Below are 14849 nucleotides of genomic sequence, written 5' to 3'. Positions count from 1 at the left end.
AACTTCCCTTATGAAGAAGCACACACTGAAGACCTCAGAACAGAGTTTTTTTTTTTTATCTTTTATAAACAGTTTGGCAAATCAAAAGCTTAGGAAGTTAAGGGAGTTAAGGGCAGACCAGAAAATCAGGAATTCCTGCATGGGAATCCAACCTCTGTCTTAATCTGTTTTTGCTCTAAATCAGTGCCAAACTCTTCACACCTCAGCTGCTTTGTAGCAGGCAAGAATTACACTGGGGACAAAACTGTTTCCTGGGAATGTCTTGGGTTAAATGTTCAATATTACAGTACTCAAAGCTACTTCCACAAAAGGCAAAGCACCCTTCATGCATATTATTTAGCTTCATTTATATCAAGGGATCAAAATGGAAAATTTGTGTCCTGCTAAACTGACCCTGAAGAGAGATCATTCATTCAATTCCTAAGTTATTGCTACTTTAGTAATGATCAGCCAATTAGGAAACTCAATCATGTGACCTTAGTTTTCTTTCTTTTTTTTTTTTTTAATGTAGCTGTAATGACTTCTGGGTTGAGCATTTTTAGGCAGTCAATACTTGGCAAGCTTGGGTCCTCATCTTTATTTGGCCCCTCTCTACTGGCCCATGAACCTGAAAGGAAATTCCCCTCCTGCCAAGTTGTGATTTGACAACCTATGACATGAGAAAGTGTGAGCTGATCCCTGTCATGAAAGGTTCAATTCTCCATACTAGGATGCACAACAGTCATATCTAGCTCTTCCCACACTACTTTGTACTCTTCAAAAGGAAGAATGTGGTTTCACTTCTCCCCACCACTTCATGATAAAAGCGACATAGGTGGCCTGGTCCCTTCGTGGCATTTAATGAATGGTCCTTTCTCCCAGGATTTGGACTGTTGGCCATTCCAACCAGTCATTAACAGGCAGGAAATGCCCTCCTCAGCAATCACTATTGTGTAAATAGAGCTATAAACTTTCTAAGGCCCATGCAATACCAGACCCCAAACTACGTGTGTGTGTGTGTGTGTGTGTGTAGTGTGTGTGTGTGTGTGTGTGTGTATCAGAGGCGGGGGGGTAGGAGTGTCTTGATTGTAAAAGTACTGCCTTCCAAATTAAACTCAAACCACATGATACAGTCCATAAAATATACAAAACAGGCAGTCCAGTGACAGATTTATTGTGACCTTACAGAATAAAGCAAAATATCTTTATGTGGAAAAACACTGCTACTTTTGACCCAAGTAGCCCCCAAACAGGAAGTTAAAAGCAAATCAACCAGCCGTGGTCTTACCAAGTCATGAAGGAGACCAATGCAATCAGTGTTTCCTGTCTCTGCTTGTCACCGTTCCTGAGATCCTGTCTGAACTGTTTTCTTAGATGGCTAAAAATATTATGGAGATTTCTTTGGGGAGAGAGAGGGGGCAGTAAGAAGGGCTATTATGTGATCTAGGCTTGAAAGTGAGAAATGTAACTTTTACACCCCCCCAAAATGACTTAGCACAGGTCACACATCCAATTACTTGAACTACTGCATTTTTTAAAAAATAGGAAGGATAGGATCATGTAAGCAAAAATAAGTGTTTAGAATCATATATTAATCTTGTAATTTCTTGTTAATTTATGATCAATGTTCAAAATCACCATTTTTGTGCACCTGATTAGTGACAGACCCACAGACAACAACTTGCCAGAGAGGTAGCTTCTAGAGTGGTTTTTCCCGTCTCTCACCATGCCGCAACCCATGTGCTAACCCAACCTGTACAACTTTCAAGGACATGCATGTATTAAAAAAGAGCACTCAAAGGGAACGACAGTATAGATCCTATTACTGTTATTATTATTATCATCACTTTCCACAAAACATGGAGGTATTTTTTGTCTTTTTCCAGCACTGTGAAATGCCAAGTCCTACCCCACATTTTCTTCCTGCCCGCCAACTTCTCAATCAAAAAGAGCCTTGGAGGGAGAGTTTCATAGTCAGAAAGTAAAAGCAATTTGCCCCCATATAATTGCTGCATTGAAGTTCTCAGTAGTTCCAAATACATGCCCGGCCAAAAAAAGGTTTATCTCACTGAGAAGGAGGATTAACAAATGGTAGAGGGGCAAACAGTCGATCAGCCAAAAGTCCCGCCAAAATCTCAGGCCTTTCTCAAAAAAAGCCCCTCCTTTGGGGAACCAGTCAATCTGAGCAGAGCCCCAATGCTAGCTGCAGAAAGCCGGCCGAGTGCTCATCAAGCGCTCATCAAACAGCCGAGGTCTGCTGGGGAGCCAGCTAAAGGCATTCAAGAAACAGATCAGATTTCACAGGCATGGCGGCCCCTGCGCCCCCCACCCCCCGCCCCCAATGACGTGTGTGCTGAAGCCCTGAGACAATAAAACGTGACCCTATAACGTCCACTATTTTTCACTCCATACTTCTGGGTGAGCTAATGAGGTTTCTCTTCATGCTGTCCAATTGCTTAGGGGGAAAGTTGCTATCAACAAGTGGGGAAGTTTCTTTTTTTTTTCAAAATCACTTCCAAAAAGTGGGCACACCGGAGGTTCACTGGTAGAAGGCTCGCCTTCCATGCTAGAGACCCGGGTTCGATTCCCGGAGCCTGCCCATGCCTCCTCATCCATCAGAGGCAATACGAATTTTGAGAAATACCATTGCCTCCTTTAACAAAATAGTGCCTACAATCGGGCCATTTGTTGAACGCCTACTTTTCAGAAGTCAAATGCAAACTTTACACTTGGCCCACTGAGGTGTCACGGTGCCATGGATCTCGTTGAATATGTCTATTTTTAAGTAGAACTCAGTAAAAGCACTGTGTAGTATATGAATCCAATCTGAATAAAGCAGCCACGTTACTATTATGTGACAATCTGATTTTCTGTTTGTAGAGCAGATGACTGAGGAATGGGATATATACCCAAGCTAATATTATACACGGTGCGTTTGTTTTGTCCTGTTTTGTTTTCCCTCATAAAGGTTGACGACTACAAAACAAAGGTGAAATGTAAGCTCTCTAATTCTTTTACGCTCTCGTTTTGCTAACAGGCTCCCCAACATACCCCCTGGTTTGGTTTTCTTCATACTGCCACATAAGGAGAGAATGCGAAAGCTGTACCTAAAGATGGATGATCCTCTGGGTACAAAAGATAATTCTGGTGGATCTGAAATGGCAGTTCCTGTCTCTTCAGCTGTGTGGACTGTGCTTTCTGGGGACAGTAAAAAGAGGTGCTTTTCATACCTGTATCTTGGTAAATAAAAGCCTATGCAAATTCAACTTCTAAATGGGTAATCACTGCCTGACTGAAACTGAGACAGTTCCCAGTGTCCCTTTTTTTCACTTTTTTTCCTTTGACCTTGTCATATGCTAAACTATATGTGTGTGTGTGTGTGTGTGTGTGTGTGTGTCATGAGGCACCAGAGTCACAGTATTTCTTACTTTGTTCCTTTTGAATCCAGTGAAATGGTGTGAAGAATGATTTCTACATAACTTTGTGTTGAAGACTGATTTCCATGGAATGTGAGGGAGGTATACACAAAGTAACTACAGAAGACCAAAAAATAGCAGCTGGCTTTTAGGCCATTCCTAGAGGTCCCAGCTGAAAGTCTGCCATTACTGCTTTTTCTGGACATGTTAGGGAGTTGTTAACTGTGGCCTCCATTTGACCTAGTGTCCAGTCTGTTTGTTGTTACTGGCTTTTGGTCAATAAAAAAAAAGATAATGCTATCTGAAATCACAGGAAGAATGTTCATAAAATGCAAGGAAAAGTTAGAAAGGCTAATTTATTCTTCCATTTGTTCAACAAACTTTTACTGAGTATCTACTATATGCCAAGCACTGGGATGTGAGATAAGATGACCCAATAACCTGGCTAAGGAGGAGTTATTCCTAGATTCACAAAAACTTGAATAACCCGGAATAAAACTTTCTCAGATCTTCACACCAGTAGCAGGCAAGACCGAGAAGTTCAGGAGTCAAAGAATCTGATGGGGACAATTTTAGTCCAATCTGAATGATCCGAAAGGGAAAACAAGATCCAATAAACCATCATTCCCTAAAATGCTCCCATGACATAAGGATATCAAATAGGCTGCCAGAATTCTAGTGCCCATCCCTGCATTTCTTTCCCGACTTTGTTTTTCATCTGGAGGCCCTTTCTTTCTCCGCCCTTCAAGTTCACTGTGCAAGCATAAAGCAAACTCTTACCTAAAATCAGAAACAAATCACTCTTTCTATTCATGAGCCAATTTAATGTTCATAGAAATGGGACTAAAGAGTGGACATAATATTTTAACAAGCATGCCTAATTGATTCCTAAACCTCTAATCAGGCTTTTTTATTATTATTATTATTAACACTTTTAACACTCTCATGGCTGTTATGAAGAGTACTGGGATACCATGTTTCAGTTCCTTGAAAAGCACCATATGCATAAGGAGGGAGAACACGCAAACAAACGTACATACGTACACACAATTAAAATAAGCCTCATTTCATTTTTGCTTCTTCTTGAGTTCTCAGCAGAACAGCCCTTTTCTGTAAGTTACATGACTACATTTGAACATTCACAGTCCTGGCTCCTTTCCTCAGCTTCAAAGAAAAAATTAACTTATGTCAAATATTTATTGTGCTTAATTGTAAACTTTCCCCCCTTTGATTCTTAGAACTGGAAGAATGCTATTAAAAAACAGGTAGTTTTCTATAATTTTCCAGGAAGAAATCAATGCTAGCTGTATAAATTATTCTAAATCAACCACTAATTTTCACACTTGTGCACACTTGCTTTGGGTGGCAGGGACCCTGAAAACTTGGGAGTATCTTTATTTTTCAAATAAAAATGATAAGGTCCCTCTTCCCAGATTCTATTATTTTCCCAATCAATATTTTAAAACACTGTCACCCAATTTAATACCCACTAGATGGGTAAATGATGGATTGACATCGTCTCTTTAGTAGAATGACCTGGGGGGAAAAAAAGCTTTTCTGATCCCTTTTAGGTCACATGGCTGTCATTAACACCTGATAAGGTAATTGATACCTTATTTATCCTAATTCTCAAAGCAGTCCTTTGGCTGTCTTAAGGCAATAGATAACCATTCAGAGAGAGAGAAGGATACAGGGATCCTTCTGGTTTCCTTAAGATCTGAAAGCTCACCTTAATACAGATCTAATTGTGCTTTTTTTGGTCATAATTTCTGTTTGCTGGTTAGTTGGTTGACTGACAAATTACTTGCCTGCAGACACGGTTTATTTTCTTAAGGAAAAAACAAAACAAAACCAACGGCTAATTTGTTTTATCTGAGGCCCAGGCTGCTTTTTAAAAGAGAGCTGTATCACACCTATGGAGAACCACAAAACGTCCACAAAGAAATATAACTTCTGATTCCTACTTTCTTGACAGCACATACATTTATAAAAGAAGGAAATCCATTGGTTCAACTTATTAGACATCGTAATAAGAAAACTCAACAGCAGGGACGATCCCTGATGAAGTTAAAGGTGAATGTAGCCTGCATGTTCTTTCGGATACTTGATCCTTTTAACGTGGCAGTCACTATTATCTGCCTTTAATTACAGGATCAGATTACTTGTCAAACATGAACTGTAATTTATTCTAGCCCGCTATGTTCCCAGCCCTGGTTTGTAATCCTATCACAACATTATTTACTTCAAAGCTGAAAAATCCTGCCACCTCTGAATTTATCCTATGCAAGAAGGAAAAGAAATTTTTGAGAAAGAAATTCATGAAAATCTTCATCACTTTAGGGCTTCTCACCACCACCCTGCCCCCACACGGCCACACACACACACACACACACACACACACACACACACAAATAAAGATAGAGAACAAAGTCATACCTCAACTATATTTTCAATATCAACACAACAGCAGAGAAACCGCCACTGTGCCAACACATGTAGCACTGAACAGCCACTCAAAAGACAAAATCTTTTTTTTTTTTTTACCCACATTGCTGTGATTACTTTCTCATACTGCAGAGTTAGATAAGAATACATCTACTGGTTGAAAGGATGAAGGACAAGAGTCTAGAAGTATAATGCCAGGCAAGAAATCCCATGTGATGCAAATAAAATGCAGGTAGTTAGGGGGCTATACATTCTAATCTATCTTAAACTTTTAAGTACATGCAAATGCACAAAAATGCTTTCTGTTTAAATTAAAAGGTGTGTACAAACTCTGCTCCTCTGCTGAGTTTACAGGCCATCCATTTTTCTTTTTAATTCAACATTAAGCACCTACTTTGTGCAAAACATTGTGTAGTGGGTGGGTGCAAAGGAATGCCAAAGATACTTTGGTTCCCAAGTCATAATCATAGGTTTTATCCCCCTTACAAAGTAGTTGTTGTGAAATGCCTGGAGTGGACAGTAGACGGAAAAAAAAAGATATTTTATAATAGTCTTGGGAAGTATTATGAGTGCCTAAACCAGGAAAGGAAATTAGAGAAATGAAGTAGCTCTTAGAAGCAGAGCAAAGCACGTAATCACCACCCCTAGCCCAACACTATATCAAGTCTCTCATAATACTTTTTTCTAACAATTTCTTCACTTTTATTTCCATACAAGTTCTCCCATCTCATCACTATATGAGACAGCAGAATGTTAACTGGCAAAATTGAATCCCAATGTCTCTTACACCCGTTTAGCTTGTCTATTCTGGCCTTAAGGTTTAGTATTTGCACATTTTTCATAAAGAGAATGCATTTGGTCTACAGTCATTCAGCAGCAAGACACTGCATCCAGAAGCAAAGGCTACTACTGAACTAGGATCTGAGTATGGGATCACTAAAAATGGGGTAAGTTACTTTCTGCCACGCCCCACCCCGCCCCTCCCTACCTAAAATGGAAGAATGTTTTGCTCTACTTGCAGAAGCTCTCCTTTCAAATGTGAAAGAACAAATTGCACCACGTTTCTCACAATTCACAAAATCCTGAAAAACTGACAGAAAGCTTTTATTACATAGTAAGTTCCATTGTAAGAAGTTCAGGTTTTTGTTTCTAGGTAGACTACAGGACCAAGGCAGGTAAACTGCACTGTGCTTTAACAGATGGCAAAATCATTTTTTCCCCTTCCTAGACACTAACTTTAATAGGAGAAGACTCTGCCAGTCAAGTAGCTTTTACTGCTTTGGGAGAAATGAACAGAGGTAGAATACCAGGAGGGCTATGGGCAAAAGCCACTTTCGACTATGTTTAGGGAAGTTTTAATAAAGGTGAAAGCATCCCCCAAAGTACTGCTCACTAGGAAAAAAATTACATTTTAAAAAATTGAGAACTGGATTTGCATAAGCAGAAAAGGAAAAGTGAATATAACTAGGAAAATTCAAGGTCTCTGATAAGCCTCAGTGTAAACAGGCCTTTCATCAGGAAAACAAAAAAAACTATCAACTCTGTTAAGCTTTGATGTCTAGTCATCTGTCAGCTATAACAAGTCTGTTTTCCAACCACTATATCAGCAATCACGCAAAGACATGGATTACATTAAAATTAAATGAAAAATTAGTAACCATTTCAACATCAAATCTTGGAATAGTCTCGTTTTTATTGATATTTTCCCATAGAAGGAGGCTGCAGGAATGCCTCCCCAATCCACAAACAGCGATTTAAGAACATCTGGCAGGAATAGACTCCTGAAAACCCACTACCCTAATTAGGGCCACACATTAAATTCACCCTCACTGTTGGATCTAAATACACCAATCCACAGACAACAGTCACAAAACACACAGTAGGTCTACGGCAGTAATAATAAAACTATATCAATGAACCACCCAGATATCAACTTACTTGGCTTGGCTTAATTTCGTTTTCGTACCATAAAAGCTTATTCTGTGAGAAAAACGAAAGTTCCCCTTTTAATAATCTCCTAAAAAGCTAACTATCCGCCTGCTCGCCAGATTCCGGTAGTAAGGAAAGCTGCCCAAATACGCGGCTCCAGGGCGGGAAGTGACATGATTCCAAGCTGTGGCACTGCTCAAGAGATCGCACGAAAACGGGGAAATTAGTTTGTTACAAGCATTTGTTGATGAGATGTCCATGCAAGGAGTTCCTTTAAATTGCTAAAAGGAGGGGAAAAGAAGAAAGGAGGAGAAAGAAGGAAGAAAAAAGGAGGAGGAGGGAGAAAAGAACAGGAGGGAAGAAGACCCAGACGCTAGAATCACAACAAAGTAAGTTGCAGAATTACTTTTCTTTCCATTTGCCATTTTGAAAACTGAAGTTTAAAAGGCATCTTTCCCCGTCGGGCTTCTTAGAAAGGCAGCCACTCTCACATATCCCAAGTGATCTCCAACCTTACCTTAGGCTGCTTGCGCAAACCCAGAGACTACGGGGCCGCGCTCTCGGCAGCAATGGCAGGGGCAGCGACAGCGGCACATGCCATCTGTTAGCGGCAGACGCAAAAGCAGCGCTGCGCGTGGTGGCCCCGGAGCTGGGAGAGCCTTAGCAGGGGTGTCTACTGAATGCCGCCATTTTAAAGCGAGGCTCCTGAAATCATTAGATATAAAGCAATTAAAGCCCGCCCCACCTCCATAACTTCATGGCCGGGACGTGCTATCCAGTTCCAAGCCCGCCGCTGTGGGGTATAAAATGTCAAGCGGAGAAGTACGCACACGCACACGCCGACGCGGGGACAGAAGCGAAAAGCCCGCCGCTGCCCTCTCCCCTCCCCCTGTCACCCCGACGCTTCTGCAAGTCTCCTCTGAGGCCCGGAGCAAAGAATGTTTCCTTCCGTGACTACGCGGGTGCACCCTTCCCGCTGCAGGCCGGCGGGCTGGGAGGGTGGCGAGGGGACCGGCGCGGCCCTCCCCCCTTCTCCTGTCCTCTTGGTTCAGTCCACTCGGAGCTCACCTCTGAGCTCCCCAGCTCCCCGCGGCGGGCGGGCGTGGGGCTCCAGCCCGGGCCAGCAGCTGCCATGGCAACCCCGGCCCGGACCCCGCCCGGCCCTAGCCAGAGACCTACCCTGTACCCCGGCCGCTGCCCTCCACCCCTCGTCCCCTCTCCGAGTCCGCCTCCCCCCGGGCAACCTAGGCCCGGGCGCCCGGGCCGCCGCTCACAGACCGAGTGCGAGGGATACCGCGCGCGCGCGCGCGGAGGGGATGGATCTCAGTCCGGGGGCTTTGGCCGCCGAAACCGCAACTCGCGCGAAAACTCTGCCGAGCAATCGAGCCGCGCGCGGGCAGCCGGAGCTCGGGGATTGGAAGCGGACTCGCGCGGCCGCCCTCGGCCGCGTCCGGCCCCGCCCCGCCCCGCCGGCCCCGGCCAGGTAGCTCCGCATGTCCGAAACCGCCACGGCCACCGCCACCGCAGCCAACCTCACCTGGCTCGGCGAGCGCCTGCTCCCAGCTCTGACTTGGGGCTGCGGGACTGGCGGGAATCCCCGGCCGCGTGTTGCCCGGACTCCGGCGACCACGCCGTGACTCAGTCTGCAGTCTGCCTCCTTCACGCTGCTCCCAAAGAGCGCCAAAAAGTCGCGCTCCTAATCACGCTCCGAGTGCTGGCACTTTCTTCCTGTTGGGCGCTGTTTCGTCGCGAAGTAATTCTTTGTGTGGTTCGTTCACTCGTGCACGGCTCTAGGAGAGCGCGGCGCGGGCTTTATTCTCTGGGGGTGTGGTGCCTCGCCCCCCTCCCCCAAACCCGGTGGCCCAGCCCCCCGTAGCAACTGCTAGTCATTGCATTATTAAGAGATGGGAAGGCAAATCATACCGCTAAGATTTTACAAAAGCGAAAATAAGCACAGCACGCACACACCCCCTGGGAAGCGGGGAGGCGGGGGAGGGGGGTGGAGGTAGGAGGTGGAAAGCAAAGTTTCTACCGTTTCAGGGACTGAAGTGCCAAAGAGAAATGCGGCGTGCGCTGTACGCAGATAAACCACAGGTGAGGTGAGATAGGTCATTTCAAAACTGGCCTTAATCGAGAAATATAACGACTCACTGCAGGCAAAACAACAACAAAAATATCAGCTGTCTTCCCAGGTCTTCTCCCTTCTATAAATGCCCTGATTATTTATTTTACTTTAGGAACTTCAGAGAGGGAAATGTTGATCAATGCCAATAGTTCCTCTTCTTCAAAGAAGTTTAAAGGGTAGGAGAAGCCCTGAGGTGAGGTTCCAAATCCTTTTCAATAGGAAATGGATAAAACACATGCAATTTTATATTTTGATTAAAAAGCGTCATCTGGACAGCTAAATTACAAGTTTTAATTTAATGCAAGTGTAATAGGAACACCAGCTGTCCCTTAATTGGAGCCCCACAATAATAAACGCGTGCTTTTATTTAATTTTACGAGGACAATTGTAGTTGATAGCACATGCATATGCGGGAACGCGGAGACAAGCTCATAGTAATTCATGGGTTTCTTTCCTGCAGGGAACAGCTTCACCAGAGCACAGAGTTCTACCTGCTCTGCAGAAAGTGCAAAAGCATTGCAGGAGACGTTTAAACAGCAGTTAGGTTGAGGAGTGGAGTGAATTCTCGGTCTAATTATACTTTTTAATTCTGCTAGAATTCTCTAGCTAATTTTAAGCAAGCTAATTTTAGGCAAGAAATCAATCTCTGTTTGTTAAATGTAAGATAATAGGATCATGATCATAATGGTTGGGAGGGGAAAACTGGGTATAGACTGTCCTTCAAATAATTGAGTAAACCCCCCAATGGCATTTTAAAAGTATTGTGAAAGTTATCAGAGCAATGTGCAGGGGCAGTGTCTGATAATTTTTATAAATGGGTAGAACAGAGGGCAGAATTTTCTAGTTACTTGAAAAACAAAGGAAGGAGGAAAAGCTCTTGTTCCTAATCATCTCTCCGCAGCTCCCTTCAAACTTGCTAAATTACCTGCAAGTCTCTAAAAGTCAAATTCATCTGGCATATAGGAAGTGGCTTTGGCAGCCCAGGAACGCCCACAATTAAAAGTAGAATGTGTTGTCTACCAGAGTACACTGGAGAGACCAGCAAAGCTGAATTATATAACTCTGTATACCCAGTGATCTAACAAATGAGAAACTGTTATGGCAGTGAGTCAACAAAGAAATCTTTATATGAAACATAACTTGGATCAACATGAGGTCTCTTACCTCTGTCTACCATTGCAAGACATATCTCCTTTAGGACACGCTGGCTTTCCGTGATTCCACACAAACTACCTCTATTTTATTGTTAATGAGTTGCTGAAATAAGTGTTTCATAATAAATGTAAGGTCATAATTAGATTATTTTGTTAGTTCTTTGCCTAGTATAGCTTCAACATTGCACCTTATTTGAAATTTCTGGTCAGTGAAAATTGTAAATGGCACTTTATTTTTCTCCTTTTTTTTCCCCCTATACTGGAGGGAAGAGCAGTCTTATAAACAAATTTTAACCTAGTAAACTGCTTTTCTTTTATCCAGGGTGGTATGACCACCACAAGTGAAGGTAAGCAAATTTCTTTGACACCAAACCACTCAGGAGTGTTTTCAAAGGTAGTAGGAAATTGCTGTTCCCTCCCCCCAGCATTTTTAAAGGGCCCATTTGCTATCTGGGGTGGACTGACCTTGGAATTGCTTTCCACTTTAGTAGAGTGGTTAGAGCTATCCCCAATTTTTTCTTCTGTTCTTCCGCTTAGGCATGATTGGGGACAGGACCCAGGAAAATATAGTTATGTACTAACTGCTACACTGGATGAGTTCTTAAAATAACGTATGCACATAATGTGTCTGAATGCCTATACCTGTTTCCCTGTGGCGTTTTGGGATAGTTTCAGGATCACTCCTCCTTATTTCTGATATATCTTCAAAATTCTGTGTTTTGCAACATTTGAATTTAAAGTTTGGGACCTGTCCCTCTCCTCCAGCCATCCAAATAGAAGCTTGTCAGTGAATATTTAAGCACACCTTAGGGAGCTATGCGGTAGCTATGTCTTTAATGCTTGAAATGGACATTTACGCATAAAAAAACATAGGATAAGGATGTACCAGCCTCTCAAGAGGCACATTCGTCTAATAAATATAATTACCTTTGACTGATGCAGGAAAGAATTCTAAAAGTTATGTAATGGTTTAGGAACAAAAGGATTATTGTAATCCACAGCCAAGCAAATATTGCTATGTTTTTAAAGATGCCAGATAAGTGAAAATTAAGTTCTCTCTGATATCAGTGTACCATGGTTTTGCAAAGGGTTTTTTGCTCTTAGTATATTCTGTCAGAATCATCCTTTCACTCCTCCGCTAAGACACATAATTTTTTAATATTCTTTGAAAAAAGTGTGCATTATTGGACGTATGGGCAGGACCAGGCTGTAGGCAAAAGGTGAACGATCGCCCTCCTTTTTTGAACCTGTGGAATTATTCTCACCTGCCTATTTTCCATGTGCTATTCCCTACTGTTCTGTTCTAACTATGGTTCCCTAAGCTATAGCGCGCCGCAGCCATTGTGGTCATTCCATGCAGAAGCATCTGGCGATTTAAGTAAGGGTGGTTGAATAGCTACTGTCACTGATCATTCTTTCATTTCTAAAAAGGTTTTTTTTTCCATTTAGAGCTGGGAGTTTGACTCTGGCGTTTACGCAGTGCCCAATTAAATAATTAGAAAAAAAAAAGCAGAATCTTTTTATTAAAAAGGTGTAGACAATCAAATAAATGGATAAATGTTGGCTTCCAAGATAACCTCTTTGTAAAATGCTGCTGCTGGTTGTATTTCTTACAGCAGAAAAGATGATAAGGCAATCCAGTAACTAGTTGAATGTCAGACTTATTTCAAGCGTGAATAATAAATTCATAAATATTTCCCATGTTAGAGCGAAAATTTCTGAAACTCTGGTTTCTCTGTCGTACGGACAAAATTGTCAGAATCATCGAGGCATATTCTAATAAATACGGGGAAAAAATATTAAAGAGCCACATCCACCAAAACACACCTGGGCCCAATGGATTTACAAGGCAATTTTTTCCCAAGAATTTGAAGAGTATTTTATGCAAATTATTCCCAAGTATTTACTGAAAATATCATATATTTCTCAAAATTGTCCTCCAGAGGAAATGTGGCGAAGTGATACAGGTACAAATGATACCAAAAAAAAGTAAGAACTATACAAATTGTAGGAATGATACAGAAAAGAAAAACACGGGCTATTCTCACTTAGGAGCATGATAATTATAATAGCAACCATTTAATGTGGAACTACTCCATGCCAGGCATTTTACTAAGCACTATTCCCACATTATCTCATTTATTACCCATAACAATCCCTGCACATAATTGTTATTATACCGCCATATTACAGATAAGGAAAGTGAGGTTTATCCAAAGTCACAAAGCTACAAGTGGCAAAACCAGGATTCAAAGTCAGTTCTCTCTAATAGCAGGGCCTGTGCTTTATTTAAAAATTTTTTTTATTGTGAAAATAACATATATACAAAAAAGCAATAAATTTCAAAGCATACCACGACAATAGTTATAGAACAGATTTCAGAGTTTGGTATGAGTTAAAGTTCCACAGTTTTAGGTTTTTCCTTCTGACCTCTCCAGGACACTGGATACTAAAAGAAATATCAATATAATGACTCAGGAGTCATAATCATTTGTTAAATCCAATCTTCTCTTTTATAACTGTACCTTCTCCTTTGATCTTTTTTTAAAATTATTAATTTTTATTGATATATTATATATTCACATACCATGTTATCATCCAAAGTGTACAATCAATGGATCACGATAGCATTATATAGCTGTGCATTTACCATCACAATCAAAATTTTTTGTGTGAAAAATAACATACAGAAAAAGCAATAAATTTCAAAGCACATCGCAGCAATTAGTTGTAGGACAGATTTCAGAGTCTAGTATGGGTTACAAATCCACATTTTTAGGTTTTTAATTCTGGCTGATCTATGACACTGGAGACTAAAAGAAATATCAATATAATGATTAAGCAATCATACTCATTTATTAAACCCTACCTTCTCTGTATAATTCCACCATCACCTCTGATTTTTCTCACACTCTTTAGGGGTATTCGGGCTATGCCCATTCTAATTTTTTCATGTTGGAAGAGGCTCTCGGTAATATGATATAGAGGGTGGAAGTACTTGATGTTCTGGAGAGGCTGGTCCCTCTGCATTTCAGGACTTATCTGGTCCAGGGACTTATCTGGACATTGTAGGTTTCTGGAAAGCTACCCTATTGCATGGAACCTTTGTACGATCTTATTTAACACCCTAGGTATTCTTTAGGATTGGCTGGAATGGTGTTGGTTGGAGTTTGGCAAGGTATGATAGGTAGTAATATCTAACTTGAAGTCTGTCTAAGAGTGACCTCCAGAGTAGTCTCTCGACTCTATTTGGACTCTCAGCCACTGACACCTTACTTGTTACACTTCTTTTCCCCCTTTTGGTCAGGATGGCATTGTTGATCCCATGGTGCCAGGGATAGGCTCATCCCTGGGAGTCATCTCCCCTGCTGCCAGGGAGACTTTCACCCCTGGATGTCATGTCCCAAATAGGGGGGAGGGCAGTGGTTTCACTTGCAGAGATGGGCTTAGAGAGAGAGAGAAGCCACATCTGAGCAACAAAAGAGGTCCTCTGGAAGTAACTCTTAGGCATACCTATAGGTAGGCTAAGCCTCTCCACTGCATACATAAGCTTCAGAAGAACAAGCCTCAAGATCAAGGGCTTGACTTACTGATTTGGGTGTCTCTAATATTTGACACAGTACCAGGGGTTTCCTTGGTGGTAAAGTTTAATAGTTCTATAATTTTTCTCCCATCCCTCAATGGACTTTGCCAATACTTTTTGGTTAATATACTCAGGGATGTATCCAGGCCTTACATTAAGCTATACAGGATTAAAGGCCTCATTCTTATTTTGGGCTTCTTGTGTTCGGGTTCTTTAAA

The 14849-nt window shown here is 41.8% G+C and overlaps 1 protein-coding gene and 1 long non-coding RNA gene across 4 annotated transcripts in view; one reads left to right on the top strand and one right to left on the bottom strand.

Moving 5' to 3' along the window:
- The window catches only part of MBNL3 (muscleblind like splicing regulator 3), a 117932-nt gene extending 108468 nt beyond the window's left edge, over positions 1–9464 (bottom strand). The window contains exon 1 of one of the 3 annotated variants that reach the window (XM_077145089.1): positions 9307–9464. Coding sequence is in view for 1 of the 3 variants with exons in the window: in XM_077145090.1 (XP_077001205.1) it covers positions 8515–8520 (6 nt within the window). In the remaining 2 variants the exon portion in view is untranslated. Of the gene's footprint in view, positions 1–8286; positions 8438–8514; positions 8560–9306 lie in introns of those variants that run through there. The other 2 variants (XM_077145090.1, XM_077145087.1) reach the window with 2 other exon arrangements.
- The window catches only part of LOC143670352 (uncharacterized), a 160364-nt gene continuing 153429 nt past the window's right edge, over positions 7915–14849 (top strand). Inside the window, exon 1 of the long non-coding RNA XR_013169330.1 lies at positions 7915–8158. This is a non-coding gene — a long non-coding RNA (uncharacterized LOC143670352). The remainder of the gene's footprint in view (positions 8159–14849) is intronic.

Source organism: Tamandua tetradactyla, chromosome X (genome assembly GCF_023851605.1).
Source record: "Tamandua tetradactyla isolate mTamTet1 chromosome X, mTamTet1.pri, whole genome shotgun sequence".
NCBI lineage: Eukaryota > Metazoa > Chordata > Mammalia > Pilosa > Myrmecophagidae > Tamandua > Tamandua tetradactyla.
The sequence above is the reverse complement of the archived record's forward strand: the minus strand, read 5'-3'. Positions and strand labels throughout refer to the sequence as shown.